Source organism: Ranitomeya imitator, chromosome 2 (genome assembly GCF_032444005.1).
Source record: "Ranitomeya imitator isolate aRanImi1 chromosome 2, aRanImi1.pri, whole genome shotgun sequence".
NCBI classification, from domain to species: Eukaryota; Metazoa; Chordata; class Amphibia; order Anura; family Dendrobatidae; genus Ranitomeya; species Ranitomeya imitator.
The window spans coordinates 821,859,878-821,877,890 of record NC_091283.1 but is presented as its reverse complement, the minus strand read 5'-3'; the positions used below and the strand labels follow the sequence as shown (position 1 = coordinate 821,877,890).

At 42.8% G+C, this 18,013-nt stretch overlaps 1 protein-coding gene across 1 annotated transcript in view; it reads right to left on the bottom strand.

The window, feature by feature from the left end:
• The window catches only part of ADAM12 (ADAM metallopeptidase domain 12), a 636,998-nt gene that overhangs the window by 230,892 nt on the left and 388,093 nt on the right, over positions 1–18,013 (bottom strand). Inside the window, exon 11 of the mRNA XM_069753950.1 lies at positions 14,067–14,212. Coding sequence (XP_069610051.1) covers positions 14,067–14,212 — 146 coding nt within the window. The remainder of the gene's footprint in view (positions 1–14,066; positions 14,213–18,013) is intronic.

Below are 18,013 nucleotides of genomic sequence, written 5' to 3'. Positions count from 1 at the left end.
GTTTGCATGGCATTCCGGAGAACATCGTCTCGGACAGAGGTTCCCAGTTTGTTTCGAGGTTTTGGCGGTCCTTTTGTGCTAAAATGGGCATTGATTTGTCTTTTTCTTCGGCTTTCCATCCTCAGACAAATGACCAAACCGAACGAACCAATCAGACTTTGGAAACATATCTGAGATGTTTTGTTTCTGCTGATCAGGATGATTGGGTGTCTTTCTTGCCTTTGGCTGAGTTCACCCTTAATAATCGGGCCAGCTCGGCTACTTTGGTTTTGCCTTTTTTCTGTAACTCTGGTTTCCATCCTCGTTTTTCTTCAGGGCAGGTTGAGCCTTCGGACTGTCCTGGTGTGGATTCTGTGGTGGACAGGTTGCAGCAAATTTGGACTCATGTGGTGGACAATTTGACATTGTTCCAGGAGAAGGCTCAACGTTTCGCTAACCGCCTTCGCCGTGTTGGTCCCCGACTTCGTGTTGGGGATTTGGTTTGGTTGTCGTCTCGTTATGTTCCTATGAAGGTTTCCTCTCCTAAGTTTAAGCCTTGTTTCATTGGTCCTTATAAGATTTCTGAAGTTCTCAATCCTGTGTCATTTCGTTTGGCCCTTCCAGCTTCTTTTGCCATCCATAATGTGTTCCATAGGTCGTTGTTGCGGAGATTTGTGGCGCCTATGGTTCCCTCCGTTGACCCTCCTGCCCCGGTGTTGGTCGAGGGGGAGATGGAGTATGTGTTGGAGAAGATTTTAGATTCTCGTATTTCGAGACGGAAACTCCACTACCTGGTCAAGTGGAAGGGTTATGGTCAGGAAGATAATTCCTGGGTTGTTGCCTCTGATGTTCATGCTGCTGATCTGGTTCGTGCCTTTCATTTGGCTCGTCCTGATCGGCCTGGGGGTTCTGGTGAGGGTTCGGTGACCCCTCCTCAAGGGGGGGTACTGTTGTGAATTCTGTTTTGGAGCTCCCTCCTGTGGTCATGAATGGTACTTCGGCGAGTTCTGTCCATGGGCTCCCTCTGGTGGTTGTGAGTGGAGCTGCTGGTTCTGGGATTCCTTCCACAGGTGACCTGGTTTGTTCTTAGGCTGCTGCTCTATTTAACTCCACCTAGATCGTTACTCCAGGCCACCTGTCAATGTTCCAGTACTGATTCAGTTCGCTCTTGGATCTTTCTGGTGACCGTCTTTGCCAGCAGAAGCTAAGTCCCTGCTTGTTATTTTTGATGTTCTTGTTTTCTTGTCCAGCTTGCTATTATGATTTTGTCTGGCTAGCTGGAAGCTCTGGGAGGCAGAGTGGCGACTCCGCACCGTTAGTCGGTGCGGGGGTCTTTTTGCACACTCTGCGTGGTCTTTTGTAGTTTTTTGTGCTGACTGCAAAGTTACCTTTTCTATCCTCTGTCTGTTTAAGTAGTCTGGCCTCCCTTTGCTGAAACCTCTTTCATTCCTGTGTTTGTGTATTTCATCTTAACTCACAGTCATTATTTGTGGGGGGCTGCCTTTTCCTTTGGGGAATTTCCCTGAGGCAAGGTAGGCTTTGCTTTCTTCCCTAGGGGTAGCTAGCTCTTAGGCTGTGCCGAGGCGTCTAGGCCTGTTAGGTACGCTCCACGGCTATTTCTAGTGTGTGTGATAGGATTAGGGATTGCGGTCAGCAGAGTTCCCACTTCCCAGAGCTTGTCCTGTGAGTTTAACCATCAGGTCTTTCCTGGTGCTCCTAACCACCAGGTCCATAACAGTACAGGTGGCCCAAAGTATTAATGCATCTCAATAGAGGGATAAGAGAAGTTCTGAGACCATTTTTTTTCCTCTGGAGTGTGTTTTGTCTTTCTTTTCCCCTTTACCTCTGGGTGGTTCAGGACACAGGTGTAGATCTGGACATTCAAGGTCTGTCCTCTTGTGTGGATCATCTCACTACAAGGGTACAAAGCATTCAAGATTTTGTAGTTCGGAATCCAATGTTAGAGCCAAGAATTCCTATTCCTGATTTGTTTTCTGGGGATAGGTCTAAGTTCTTGAATTTCAAAAATAATTGTAAACTGTTTCTTGCTCTGAAACCCTGCTCCTCTGGTGACTCAGTTCAACAAGTAAAAATTATTATTTCTTTGTTACGTGGTGATCCTCAAGACTGGGCATTTTCCCTTGCGCCAGGAGATCCTGCATTGCGTGATGTAGATGTGTTTTTTCTGGCGCTTGGATTGCTTTATGATGAACCAAATTTAGTGGATCAGGCAGAGAAAAACTTGCTGGCTTTGTATCAGGGTCAGGATGAAGCGGAGGTATATTGTCAGAAATTTAGAAAGTGGTCTGTGCTTACTCAGTGGAATGAGTGTGCCCTGGCGGCAATTTTCAGAAAAGGTCTTTCTGAAGCCCTTAAGGATGCTATGGTGGGATTTCCCACGCCTGCTGGTCTGAATGAGTCTATGTCCTTGGCCATTCAGATCGATCGGCGCTTGCGTGAGCGCAAAGCTGTGCACCATTTGGCGGTATTCTCTGAGCATAGGTCTGAGCCTATGCAATGTGATAGGACTTTGACCAGAGCTGAACGGCAAGAACACAGACGTCAGAATGGACTGTGTTTTTACTGTGGTGACTCCACTCATGCTATCTCTGATTGTCCTAAGCGCACTAAGCGGTTCGCTAGGTCTACCACCATTGGTACTGTACAGCCTAAATTTCTTTTGTCCATTACTCTGATTTGCTCTTTGTCGTCCTATTCTGTTATGGCGTTTGTGGATTCAGGCGCTGCCCTGAATTTGATGGACTTGGACTTTGCCAGGCGCTGTGGTTTTTTCTTGGAGCCCTTGCAGTGTCCTATTCCATTGAGAGGAATTGATGCTACGCCTTTGGCCAAGAATAAGCCTCAGTACTGGACCCAATTGACCATGCGCATGGCTCCTACACATCAGGAGGATATTCGCTTTTTGGTGTTGCATAATCTGCATGATGTGGTCGTTTTGGGGTTGCCATGGCTACAGGTCCATAATCCAGTATTGGATTGGAAATCTATGTCTGTGTCCAGCTGGGGTTGTCAAGGGGTACATGGTGATGTTCCATTGCTGTCAATTTCGTCTTCCTCTCCTTCTGAAGTTCCTGAGTTTTTGTTGGATTACCGGGATGTATTTGATGAGCCCAAGTCCGGTGCCCTACCTCCTCATAGGGATTGTGATTGTGCTATTAATTTAATTCCTGGTAGTAAGTTTCCTAAGGGCCGACTGTTCAATTTATCTGTGCCAGAACACGCCGCTATGCGGAGTTATATAAAGGAGTCCTTGGAGAAAGGGCATATTCGCCCGTCGTCGTCACCGTTGGGAGCAGGCTTCTTTTTTGTGGCCAAGAAGGATGGTTCTTTGAGACCTTGTATTGATTACCGCCTTCTTAATAAGATCATGGTCAAATTTCAGTACCCTTTGCCGCTACTGTCCGATTTGTTCGCTCGGATTAAAGGGGCTAGTTGGTTCACCAAGATAGATCTCCGAGGGGCGTATAATCTTGTGCGTATTAAACAGGGCGATGAATGGAAAACAGCATTTAATACGCCCGAGGGCCATTTTGAGTACCTGGTGATGTCATTCGGGCTTTCTAATGCTCCATCTGTGTTTCAGTCCTTTATGCATGATATCTTCCGAGAGTATCTGGATAGATTCATGATTGTATATTTGGATGATATTTTGGTCTTTTCGGATGATTGGGAGTCTCATGTGAAGCAGGTCAGAATGGTGTTCCAGGTCCTTCGTGCGAATTCCTTGTTTGTGAAGGGGTCTAAATGTCTCTTTGGGGTTCAGAAGGTTTCATTTTTGGGTTTCATTTTTTCCCCTTCTACTATCGAGATGGACCCTGTTAAAGTTCAGGCCATTTATGACTGGACTCAGCCTACATCTGTGAAGAGCCTGCAGAAGTTCCTGGGCTTTGCTAATTTTTACCGTCGCTTCATCGCTAATTTTTCTAGTGTTGTTAAACCGTTGACTGATTTGACCAAGAAAGGTGCTGATGTGGTCAATTGGTCCTCTGCGGCCGTTGAGGCTTTTCAGGAGTTGAAGCATCGTTTTTCTACTGCCCCTGTGTTGTGTCAGCCAGATGTTTCGCTCCCGTTTCAGGTCGAGGTTGATGCTTCTGAGATTGGAGCAGGGGCTGTTTTGTCTCAAAGAAGTTCGAATGGCTCGGTGATGAAACCATGTGCTTTCTTTTCTAGAAAGTTCTCGCCTGCTGATTGCGCATTAGGATGTTGGCAATCGAGAGTTGTTGGCAAACCGAACGAACCAATCAGACTTTGGAAACATATCTGAGATGTTTTGTTTCTGCTGATCAGGATGATTGGGTGTCCTTCTTGCCTTTGGCTGAGTTCGCCCTTAATAATCGGGCCAGCTCGGCTACTTTGGTTTTGCCTTTTTTCTGTAATTCTGGTTTCCATCCTCGTTTTTCTTCAGGGCAGGATTAGCCTTCGGACTGTCCTGGTGTGGATTCTGTGGTGGACAGGTTGCAGCAAATTTGGACTCACGTGGTGGACAATTTGACATTGTTCCAGGAGAAGGCTCAACGTTTCGCTAACCGCCGTCGCCGCGTTGGTCCCCGACTTCGTGTTAGGGATTTGGTTTGGTTGTCGTCTCGTTATGTTCCTATGAAGGTTTCCTCTCCTAAGTTTAAGCCTTGTTTCATTGGTCCTTATAACATTTCTGAAGTTCTCAATCCTGTGTCATTTCGTTTGGCCCTTCCAGCTTCTTTTGCCATCCATAATGTGTTCCATAGGTCGTTGTTGCGGAGATACGTGGTGCCTATGGTTCCCTCCGTTGACCCTCCTGCCCCGGTGTTGGTCGAGGGGGAGTTGGAGTATGTGGTGGAGAGGATTTTAGATTCTCGTATTTCGAGACGGGAACTCCAGTACCTGGTCAAGTGGAAGGGTTATGGTCAGGAAGATAATTCCTGGGTTGTTGCCTCTGATGTTCATGCTGCTGATCTGGTTCGTGCCTTTCATTTGGCTCGTCCTGATCGGCCTGGGGGTTCTGGTGAGGGTTCGGTGACCCCTCCTCAAGGGGGGGTACTGTTGTGAATTCTGTTTTGGAGCTCCCTCCTGTAGTCATGAATGGTACTTCGGCGAGTTCTGTCCATGGGCTCCCTCTGGTGGCTGTGAGTGGAGCTGCTGGTTCTGGGATTCCTTCCACAGGTGACCTGGTTTGTTCTTAGGCTGCTGCTCTATTTAACTCCACCTAGATCGTTACTCCAGGCCACCTGTCAATGTTCCAGTACTGATTCAGTTCGTTCTTGGATCTTTCTGGTGACCGTCTTTGCCAGCAGAAGCTAAGTCCCTGCTTGTTATTTTTGATGTTCTTGTTTTCTTGTCCAGCTTGCTATTATGATTTTGTCTGGCTAGCTGGAAGCTCTGGGAGGCAGAGTGGCGACTCCGCACCGTTAGTCGGTGCGGGGGTCTTTTTGCACACTCTGTGTGGTCTTTTGTAGTTTTTTGTGCTGACCGCAAAGTTACCTTTTCTATCCTCTGTCTGTTTAAGTAGTCTGGCCTCCCTTTGCTGAAACCTCTTTCATTCCTGTGTTTGTGTATTTCATCTTAACTCACAGTCATTATTTGTGGGGGGCTGCCTTTTCCTTTGGGGAATTTCTCTGAGGCAAGGTAGGCTTTGCTTTCTTCTCTAGGGGTAGCTAGCTCTTAGGCTGTGCCGAGGCGTCTAGGCCTGTTAGGTACGCTCCACGGCTATTTCTAGTGTGTGTGATAGAATTAGGGATTGCGGTCAGCAGAGTTCCCACTTCCCAGAGCTTGTCCTGTGAGTTTAACCATCAGGTCTTTCCTGGTGCTCCTAACAACCAGGTCCATAACAGTAGGCTTTATTTTCTATCTCTAGGGCTAGCTAATTCTTAGGCTGTGCCGAGGCGTCTAGGCCATGTCAGGTACGCTCCACGGCTATTTCTAGTGTGTGTGATAGGATTAGGGGTTGTGGTCAGCAGAGTTCCCACTTCCCAGAGCTTGTCCTGTATCGGTTTAACCATCAGGTCTTTCCAGGTGCTCCTAACCACCAGGTCATAACAGTTCTCTATTAAACTCCAATAATAAAGTGCCCATACTGTAAGCCCAGATGCAAGTGAGGGTGAGATTGACAGATATTCCACAACAGCAATGCTCAGGATTGGAGATAACTCCGATCTTGGCTATTTCACCTATTTAACACTCCAAAATTTTGCTTGCCGCGGCAAGAAAGAGGCAGTGACAGGCGGAATGCCTAGTGAAGACTCTCTGGTCTGTTCTCTGAGACCTTAGCATTAGAAACATTCAAGATCACAATAAACATTATATCAAAGTTAAAGTCCTCTAACAGCGCAAAAAATTTTTTACAAAAATAATTTGTAAAAAATAAAGAAAAAACTCTCACATTTTTAAATATTTATTTTTTATATAACCAATCCACAAAAATACCAAATACGGTATATACAAATTAAATTAAAATAACCGTAGTTAAAAAAAAGTAAAAATGGACTTTTCATTCATTAGGCCTGTTATTAGTGATGAGCGAGTGTACTCGTTGCTCGAGTTTTCCCGAGCACTCTAGGGTGACCTCCGAGTATTTGTTAGTGTTCAGATATTTAGTTTTCATCACGGCACCTGAATGATTTACAGCTACTACCCAGCCTGAGTACATGTGGGGGTTGCCTGGTTGCTAGGGAATCCCCACATGTAATCATGCTGGCTAGTAGCTGTAAATCATTCAGCTGCCGTGATGAAAACTAAATCTCCGAACACTAACAAATACTCGGAGTACACCTGAACGTGCTCGGGAAAACCCAAGCAACGAGTATACTCCTTCATCACTACCTGTTATATTTCACCTGTTGAAGTGGATCCTCAAATCCCCTGGGTCCAGATAAGCAGCTGTTATGCAACACAGACAGATGGTGATCGTGTAAAAGGGTGACACAGATGGAACAATAGAAGCTGAGGGGCAAAACTGGAACCACAGGAAGTGATGAAGCAGAATTGAAGCAATGGAAACTGTTATAACAGAGTTGTAATCCAGAAGGAAGTAAGATAAATTAAATGATTTAGTTAAGTTGAGTTTGCAGCAGAATCCAATGTGGATCTGATACAGTAGTACAGCAGACTTGACTCTCTGACAGGGCTGAGTTTGAAAGAGAGTGTAAAGCAAAACTGGCACAGCAGTATAGAGGCGTTAACAGAGCTGAGATGGTTACGTGGTTAATGCAGCATTGGTAAAGGGAAGCAGTCTACAGAAATGACATGCATGTCAAGTACCTGAATACTCTAGCAACTAAATGCTGTCTGAGCATGCCTGGGGGCATGATGTTTAAGATGCAAACTAAATGTGCCAAGAAACATCGGCAGGACAAGGACCAAGCTCACGGCACTAATCCAGGAGTTGAAAGTAGAAAAGCCATTTCACCAAAAATTGTAAATATTAAAAGCCAATTTAAATGTAGGTCAAAATGATACCTGAAAATTCTACAACTTACTCTGCAGAAAACAAGTCATTAAATAAAGAGCTAGTCCTAAAAGTAAAAAAAAAGTTTTTATTCTAATAGTTGGAACATAAAGGGAAAATATGGGAAAATACATATACTACTTAGTGTCAAAAAGGGCAAAGCACTTAAGGGGTTAAAATCATCGTGAATCAGGAAGAAGAAAAGGACAAGCGGTGCTAAATAATAACAAAATCTACGAGTTTCTTGACTGCACAGGTTGAATAAAAATCCATCTTTGTGTATTTTGTTCCAGCGTATAGATTGTGTTTATCTGATACAAATCTGTGTCCGTGTTTCCGGTACGTGTATAGCGCACTCTTGGATGGATCATGCAGAATTTATAAGGTTTCTTTCTTCGTGTCTAATCCCGACAGGGCAAGTAAATCAATGAGTTTCATCTGCATTAAGGCTGGGTGAGATTATTCCCCTCACATACAATGCTCCGCTCCCTATGTCATAACCTATTTGGGATGCCAGATATGATTTATAGGGAAATGTATTATCGGGTTTCCATCAAACAGCAAATAGATGGGTATGCTTCAGAATTACAGCCTGCCTGACAGGTGTGGTATTGCTGTGCTTTTAACCATAATATTATTGATTTTTACTGGAATATAGTCGCCCCCTCTCCCTCTTTTCATTGTAAAAGAAGCTAAAAGAAAATGTTGTCTGAAATGATTCCGGAGATCTTCTCCGATGATTCTGCGCCCCGTTCCTGCTGAGCTTTAGCCATTCACTGTTACTGTCTACGGGCGGAATTGAAGAAATGTCTATGTTTCGCTTTTCATAAGGGAACGGAGTCCAACTCTCAATCCGGTCAGCTCGATTCTCCAAGCTCTGAGCTGAATGTAGGAATAGAAATATCTATCAACTACAGGCCATGAAATATAATAAGGAGACAAATAGAGTTGAGCCATCTGTCTCTCATTTTGCAAAAAGTTAGGCTTTGCCTTAGTCAGAACTATTTTGAGATTCGATTTGCTCGAATCCAGCCGCATCTCCCCACCTGGTCCTCCACTGGCTCCGGTCTTCACCCTTCTACGCCTCCAGTGCTTACTGGGTCACAAATGATTTCAATATATTTTGGACCGATGCACATCATAATGTATGTCACATGTGACCAAGTCAGCACCAAAACACTGAACAGTGAAGACTGAAGAGAAGAAGACCAGAGCCAGGGAGGGGAGCTGCGGTTGGATTTAACCCCTTAATGACCGCCAATACGTCTTTTAACTCACCTGAGATATAAGAGACTAGCCTCCCCATACAGGTGACAATCCAGCAGTTGTCGGCTGTACACTACAGCTGACAACTTGCTGCATCAGCCACAATCAGTGTTTGCACCGTCCAAATCTGTTTAACCGCTTAGATGCTGCTGTCAATAGTGACTACATCATATAAATGGTTAAGAGAGTGTAAAGGCTTCCTATTTATCCCAATGTATGCCCTCCCATCGTGATTGTGTGCTCCTGATGTTCGCCATGGCAATTCATGACTCTTAGTGTCTGACGGCTGTTGTAACCTGTTCAGAAGTTAGAGGCATTTAGGTGGTAAAAATACACATTTTCATTTCTGTCATGCCACTTTTGCATTAATTCCTAAAAAGCACCTGAAGGGTTAATAAACTACCTGACAGCAGTTTTCAATACATCAAGGGGTGCTGTTTCTAAAATGGGGGTTTCCCAATATATGGGACCCCTAAAGGCACTTCAAACCAGGATAAGTCCCTAGAAAAAATACATTTTGTAAATTTCCTTGAAAAAAAATGAAAAATTGCTGCAACATTTTTAAACCTCTTAAAATGCTGCCAAAATAATAGAACATTTTACAAATGGCGCTGATGTAAAACAGACATGAGGGAAATTTTATTTATTAATGGTTTGCTGTTGTATGACTATCTGGATTAAAGGGATAATCATTCAAATTTAGAAAATTGCTAATTTTTTAACATTTTTCTCAAATTTTTGATATTTTTTATAAATAAACACAAAAAATGTTGAACAAAATTTACCATTATCATAAAGTATAATGCATCACGAAAAAACAATCTCAAAATCACTGGGATTTGTTGAAGCGTTGCAGAGTTATTACCACATAAAGTGACACTGGTCAGATTTCAAAAATTTGGCTCGGTCACTAAGGGGTTAAGCTAACTGAATAAAAAAAAATATTCCAATTGAGGCAGATCCAAACTGTAAATCAGTTCACCCATCTCTACTTTTTTTGCTCACTGTATTGTATTGCCTATAAATTGAGATGAGAATAATATTTTTTTCATTTTTTAAACCAGGCCGTTAATTACACTGTGTCATCTGGAGACAACTCGGAGCATAATAAATGTATTTTAAGAAAACAACCGGAGCACATTTGATTCATATCAAATAAATTAATTGCAAATCGAATTTCCCATCCGAATTCAAGCAAATCTGTCAAATTCAAAAGGGTCCCTCTGTATCATGATAGAAAGAGCAAGGTTGATGGGTTATGTTCTGGGATTAGGGGAGGGACTCTGTTTTGGAAAAAGTTCCCTACAAGTAAAACATGACTACACTACTTAAATATAATGGGTCACTATGGTTGTATTAATTAGTAGAAGGATTTTTCCACTCCATCTATACCAGCAAGTGAACGTTTGCCAGCCAAAAGTGGCGCTGTTACTTTTCTAATTCTTCCTTTAAAAGGGTTGAGTACATTTTTTTTTAGAATGCTCCTGCAACAAAATCTGTAGAGGAACTTCGAAGAAAGTGTTCAAGATATGTATTTAAATATAACAAGATTATTTTTAAAGCGCTTCTTTGCACAGCAGTGGAGAACATGGCTGCTTATTCTTCCCAAAACAGTTGTCTACACGTTATGTTCTGCACCTTAGCTACATTCACCTAAATGCAGACAAGCTGCAATACCAGGCAGCAATACCAGACACAACTTATGAGCAGATGTGACACTGTTTTAAGAAAATGCAGCCATGTTTTGCCAATACTGAAAAATCTATTTAACTAGCCACTAAAATTCCCCTTTGAAGTCTACCTGTCCTCTCACACAAAACCTTAAAAAAGCATGGTTCTGCTATCTCATCCTCTGATGCAAGTTAAAATGATTTTTGGAGCACATGCCAGTCTAATATGTTCAAGAACTATATTAATTCTCATACTCTGTAACTTGACGTTTACTTTTTTTTGAGTGGGAAATTCTTCACCAGCATTCTGCCAGTACTATAAGTGTTAAAATTTCCTTTCCCTTATTTCTATTTTTCAATGTCTTGCCTGACTTTAACTAAAATCCCGCCTCTGCTATACTTGTATGCAGTTTGAAACCAATAAAACAAGAGCAAAGAGACAAATACCTGCCTGAACTTCTGTAGAGAGACAAAGACCCATTCCTGCTACTTGTACAAGATTCTGCTCCCACGTCCTGTAGAGACAAAGGCCCAACCCAACTTTCTGCAGAAGGAATAAGGATCACCCCCACTTCCTGTAGAAAGCCAAAGAATTATCCCCACTTCCTGTATACAAAGCCCTGCCCCTACTTCCTATGGAAATAAAGACCCTCACCCTCTTCCTGTAGAAAGGCAGAGACTCACTCAAACTTCCTGCAGAGAGAAAAGCCTTCCCCTACTTCCAGAAGCAAGAAAATTCCCTGTCCTCACTTCCTGTAGAAAGACAGCGAATTATCCCCACATCTGGTATACAAAGCCCGCCCCCATTTCCTGTTGAAAGAAATAGACCCTTCCCACACTTCCTGTAAACCAAAAGACCTGTAGAAAGGCAAAGACCTACTACAGTTTCCTGTAGAAAGACAAAGACCTTCCTCTAGTTCCCGTAGAAAAAAAAGTTCTACCTCCACTTTCTGTAGACAGACTAAAGATGATCACCACTTCCTGTATATGAAAAAGCCCCACCAACACTTCCTGGAGAAAGACAAAAAATTATCCCCACTTCCTGTATACAAAGCCCGTCATCCTCTTCCTGTAGAATGAAAAGGCACTACCTCACTTCCTGTAGACAGACAAAGACTTATCACCACTTCTTGTATATGACAAAGCCCCACCCACACTTCCAGGGGAAAGACAGAAAATTATCCCCACTTCCTGTATACAAAGGCCTTTACCCTCTTCCTGTAGGAAGAAAAAGCACTACCCCACTTCCTGTAGATAGACTAAGGATTATCCCCACTTCCTTTATTTGACAATGCCCCCCCCCACTTCCTGTAGAGGGAAGTAGACCCTTCCCCAGTTTCTGTAGAGACCAAAGACTCTCACCCTCTTACTATAGAAAGGCAAGGACCCAACTCCGCTTCCTGTAGACATACAAAACCCTGCCCCCACTTTCTGTAATCCGTCTGAGCATCTGTGCTGTTAAAGACTGATTATGCTTGACAGCAGGCAGTGAATTGTATATTTATCACAGTATTTATCAAATGAGAAGTCCTCTGAAAGTAAAGGAATTTACTCTAGAAAAAAAAAGTACCAATGTTATGGAGACATGTGCCACCAGCAAACCTCATACCTCAGTGTTGTCTGAATTTCCTTGAAGATGCTTCGGCTGCATGTTCCCCGAGTCCTTTAAGTCACCTGTGTGTTGTGCGGATCGAGGTCAAGCACATTCTGCCACTGATATTAAATTTGATGGTATCATAGCAATTAATTTAACACTGATCCTGTTACTCCTCGGTTAGTGATGAGCGAGCGTGCTCGAATAAGGTGCACGCTTGAGTGCTAAAAGAGTATCTTTGGCATGCTCGAATACTATGGTTAGGTTGACAGCCGCAACACATGAAGGGATCGCCTAACAAACAGGTATGTGTTGCAGCTGTCGAACAGCAGCGAGACATGCAGCTACGGGGACTCGAACATAGTATTAGAGCACGTCGAAGACACTCTATTCACAATCTAGCATGCTCGGAAAACACCATGTCCGAGCATGCTCACTCCTTGCTATCCTCGGCAAATCTTATTTTGACAGTATGACAGGACAAAATATTTGGTGACGCACTTCAGTGCTGCTGATTTCTTTAAATAAAACACTACCATCACCTCCTCTCTGTCTTAATCACAATCCTCTACTTGATTACATATCTGCTGTCCTCTCCTGCTGATGCTCATGTCAGTGGCAGTAATGAAAACAAGTGTTTCAGCTTCGCTAAACCACCGTGTCAGAGATCTTACGGGGAAATTACTGCAAAAAAACACAACGCACGCACAGGTTGAAGTGAGATCTTTAGCATTCTCAAGTTGATGTGTAAAATATGACATCAACCCATCAATATGCAACTCCGGAAAGTGGAATAAGGCAAGTTCAAGTTCAAAATTCTGCTGATGATCGTGTCCTCAAAGGGTGTTGTTCCAGCGTTAAAAGAAATGAAACTAACTGCAGCATTACTCACCTATTAGGCTAATCATTTTCATTTTTAGATGGACCAATCCAACTTTTTTAAGTGGAAAATGATTTGGCAGTTTCTGATTTCTAAAAAGTTTTTTTTTTTTAGGAATTTTCTAGGGGTATATTCACACTGAGTTATTGTTAGGAGTGTTTGACCATGTTCCAAAAACCACAAAGAGTTGAGATTTGGGGTACATGCACACAAAGTCTTTTCAGATGGATTCCGAAGCATTTTTTCCCCTCATCATTATGATTGGACAGTGCCCAGTATGGAGCGGATTCCATCAAGATACTTTCAAGAAGTTCCTTTTTTTCACCTGACTTTTTTCAAAACCTCTTACGAAAAACAAAATGCTGAAAAAGCTCTTCATGTGAAACGCAAATTGGATTTCCTGCAGCAATAAATAAGAGTTTTCCAAGTAGTTTTTGAAGTGGTTCTTGAGGACTACTTTCAAATGGATCCACTCAAAAAAAAAAAGTGTCACAATCTTACGTAAACATAGCCTTAAATTTCCCAGCCCCACAGCACTGATTCTTCTGCGGTCTCTTTTGTCTTTTTTAGTTTTCCTGGGCGATGATATACTGTATCGCCAAATGATTGCTGCAGCCAATCACTGTGCTCAGCGGTCAGGTGCTATATACGAGACAATCACCGCTAACGTCAATGATTTACTGCAGCGGTCACATGCCCCTATGGTATGTAATCATACCAAAAAGTAAATCAAGATCAGTTGGGAATATAATGGTTATTTTTTTTTTAATCTCTTAATCCTGGAAAACCCCTTTAAGGGTATATATAAGGAAATTGTTATTGGCTTTTTGCAGGCATCTTAGTCTGTGTTCAACTCAGAAAATTAAGTATACATCTAATATGAACAGACTTTATACGGCATTTTGCTCCAATTTGTCGGAGTGTTGTTGGCCTTGCTCCTCCTTTAATTCTCCCACCCACTTTCTCACCACTCTTCAAAAGGAAACAAATGAAGTAATCAATTCCCTCTGATGGTCTCAAAATGAAAATAATCAGAGTGAACTCATGGAGCATATAAAAGAAATACTGAAAAATGTCGGCTCTGAAGCATGTAGAATTATGAATGCAGCTCTGGTCATTGAAGCAAAACCAAAAATGTATATGGCGTAGCTTAGACCTTATGGTTTCCATATTCAATACGAGTCACCTGAATCTCAAGAAATAATTTATATCCAGACATTGTATGTAATCACTCACGCGGTGGATGGCGTCATGATGCAGCCTCCTTTGTCATATCCTTTGCAATTGCATCCTCGTTCCAGTGTATCATGGTTCATCCCAAAATTGTGGCCAATCTCGTGAGCGAGGGTGACAGCCCCTCCGAGAGGGTTGTCTGAATGGTCCTGTAAAGCAAAGACAATTTAGTTCTAGCGGTTAGGTTACTTAATATCTGCAGGGTTGGCATTAGGGGGAAGAAGACTGGGCCATTGCCCAGGGTTCCAACACTCTTGGCGGGTCCCCAGATGCTACAGGCAGGAGCTACACTGATAATAGCATTAAAACAATAAATAAAAAAAATACACATTTGTAATTGCTGCATTCCTAAGTCTGATCTATCAAATATAAAGTAAATTAATCTGATCAGTAAACATTGTAACAAGTAAAAAAATCAAAACCCCAGAATTATTATTTTTTGCCCGCCACAATATTGCAATTAAATACAATAAGAGGAGATCAACACATCTCATCTACCCCAAAATATTAACAGTAATAACGTCAGATCTAGGCGCAAAAAAATAAGCCCACACTTAGCCCCATAACCCGAGAAATTAAACCGTGACGGGTCACAGAAAATGGCAAAAAACAATGGTGCAATTGCAGTCTTTTTTCAATTTCAACGCACTTGGAATGTTGTCATAGGGGTTTTGGAACACCAGGACAGTGATTAATAATTCAAATTTAACTTAATTTAAGTAGATGATTCTATGAAAACATCTTACTGACTCTCCAGTTTGTAAATCCTATTTTATTAAACATTTTTAAGTAACTCTTAATATAGTGAGTCCTGTGTTCAGAATCCTCATCTCTTGGTCAGAGTATAAGTGATTACAATGAGCGTCTCTTTCTGGAGGACCCATCCTGTACGACACAGCCCAAAGATGTGAATGGATGTGTATGTGTCTCTATTGGTATGTCTCTGTGTATGTGGTTTAGCCAAGAATGTATGGACTCTTGCTGGTATATATAAATGAAGACACATATATGTATGTAAGTGGTCTGCATAAATGTGTGTATGTGCTCTGTGCATACATATACATATTTATGTGCATGTGCTCCTTGTATACATGCTTGTGTGCAATGTGTGTGTATTTATGTGTGTGCCATGTGTGTGCATACATATGTGTGTAACATACAATGTGTGTGTCACATATGGTGTGTATGTAACATCCACATTTATAAACACCGGCAGTACAAACGAGAGTACATAGGTTCCTCTCGCTTCCTAAAACTCAACGTGGACAAAACTGAACTCATCATCATCTTTACTCTCTCATCCAATTCCCCTACCTAATCTATTTAACACAATTAATGACAACACGCTCTTTGCAGTACCGGAAGTCCGCTGCCACGAAGTAACCCTTAACTGTGCCCTGTTCTTCATACTGCACATCCAAGCTCTAGCCTGCTCCTGCCGCCTCCAACTCAAACATATTTCAGGAATCCGTCCTTCCCTCAACCCTGAATCTATTAAAATGTTAGTGCATGCCCTCATCATCTCCCACCTCATCTGCTATCCTCCTCTGTGGCTTCCCTGCTAACACTCTCGCACCACTCGAGTCCATCCTTAACTCTGCCGCTTGACTAATCCACCACTTTCCATGCAACTCCTCTGCTTCTCCACACTGCGAATCCCTTCATTGGCTCCCAACTCGCTAACATATCCAGTTCAAGCTGTTAACACTGATCTACCTGTCTCCTGCGTATATCTCCGAACTAATCTCCCGATATTTTCCAGCATGCAACCCCCAGTCCTCCCAAGACTTCCTCCTCTCCTCCACACTCATACGTTCCTCACCCAATTGCCTCCAAGACTTCGGAGCATTCCCCGTCATCTGGAATCCTGTGCCTCAACAGATCTGATTATCTGCAAGACTCGGAACCTTCGAAATGGTTCTTGAAAACCCATCTCTTCAAGAAAACTTACAGCCTTCAATGACCCTGCTGCCACCTCTCCACCACTAGCAGAGCTGCCGCAACCCCCTACTCTACTGTCTCCTTTCCCATTTTCCTGTAGACTCTAAGCCCGCAAGGGAAGGGCACTCTCCTTTCTATACAAGTCTGTCATTGTTAGTTTGTTCACTGTATTTTATATTTGTATTTTGTATGTAACGCCTTCTTGTGTACAGCACCATGGTATGAAGTAATCAATGGTGCTCTAAAACTCAGTAATTATAACAGGTGTGAACATGTCAGCAATTGCACAACAAACAAGCAAAATGCTGGTTATTCATTTGGTGATTGGATTGTTTAAGGTGGAACAAAACTCATTGTTCTAAGCAGCACACCACACACTGTAAACTGTAGATGTGCTGCTGATAACATGATACTGTATGGGGACAGGTTGATCTGATAAGGTACCGTTACACTAAACGACTTACCAACTATCACGACCAGCGATATGACCTGGCCGTGATCATTGGTAAGTCGTTGTGTGGTCGCTGGGGAGCTGTCACACAGAGAGCTCTCCAGCGACCAACGATGCCGAAGTCCCCGGGTAACCAGGGTAAACATCGGGTTACTAAGCGCGGCCCTGCGCTTAGTAACCCGATATTTACCCTGGTTACCAGTGAACACATCGCTGGATCGGCGTCACACACGCCGATTCAGTGATGACAAAACAGAATGCTATGCTATGGTAATTTTGGGGGGTCTACATAAAAGAGATGAGTCCTCATTGGAAAAAATTACAGTGGGCTTCCATTATGGTGACAGAACTGAACTGACTTAACATCCTCCAAACCATTTCCACTTTTACAATTTTCCACCCAATTGCTTGGCTAAAATAAACCTCCTCTTATAGGATACACAGGAGGAATTGTTCAGGTTCTTTCCACCATAAGCAAAAGAGATGACCCAACCAAGGCTTCTTTTTCCAAGGGTCACTTGGGCTGTCAGTACAGTATGCATACTCTTGGTTACAGCTGATTTCCACACACATGATATCCATATTACAGATGAGTAATGACCTTCTAACGAGCCACAGTTGACTTACAAACTCTCACCAGGAAGGTGCAGAAAGTATTAACAAACACTGAAAAAGTGCTTTTTCACCAACGTCATGCTTGGTAATTCTTTATCCTTGATCTGTCCTCCCCAGTGATTCTTGATAATCTCGAGCCAATTATATGTTCCTACGAAGGCACAGAACCACTCCGATGTCATCCCCATCAAATTTTTATGATATTTCTTCCTTCACTTTTGAAAATTGTCTCTTTAGTCTCTAAATAGATATTAATGACTATTGGCGTCTGCACAGTAGACCAGAGTGTGCTCCGATGCAGCAGATTTATTGCAGATTTCCACTGGGGATGTATTACATGCATATTTTACCCTTTTATAAATCAATTACATATTGCTCAGGGGCACCCATACTATTCCTTCAATCTTTGCAGCTGCACAGAGGTCCAAAAGTTAAGGGGTCCCATTTCCTCTTCCAATGCAGGAAGCAGTTTCTGTCACAGACACATTATTAGACCGCAAAGGACCCATATACTGGTCTTGCACAGGAGCCCCTCTTCTATATGTGTCCACCCCTAATATAGTATATGCCAAGACTTTATGAAACGTAGAGTTTGTATTTTTTACATCCCCGCTAATCCAGAGAATGATGGGGAACACAGTGCCGTTTTAATGGTGCACCCCTTACTAGCGTTTCCTGCTGAGCTACCTGGCTGTGTACATTGCATTTTCCTACACAACGGGTAGGTCGGCCACTGAGCAGAGGGAAACTCTCAGGATCGGCGGGGCTCCTAGAGCTTGAATAACGATGGCATATTCTGGCGACAAGATCGGAAAACCCTTCATATAGTAGGAAGTTGCCAAGAGCGGAACAGCAGCATGGGCCCACTCTTTTGATGACCAGGGTGAGAACTGTTCCTTTACACTAATCAGAGGTTTTTTTTACCTTCCCTACCAACACTTTG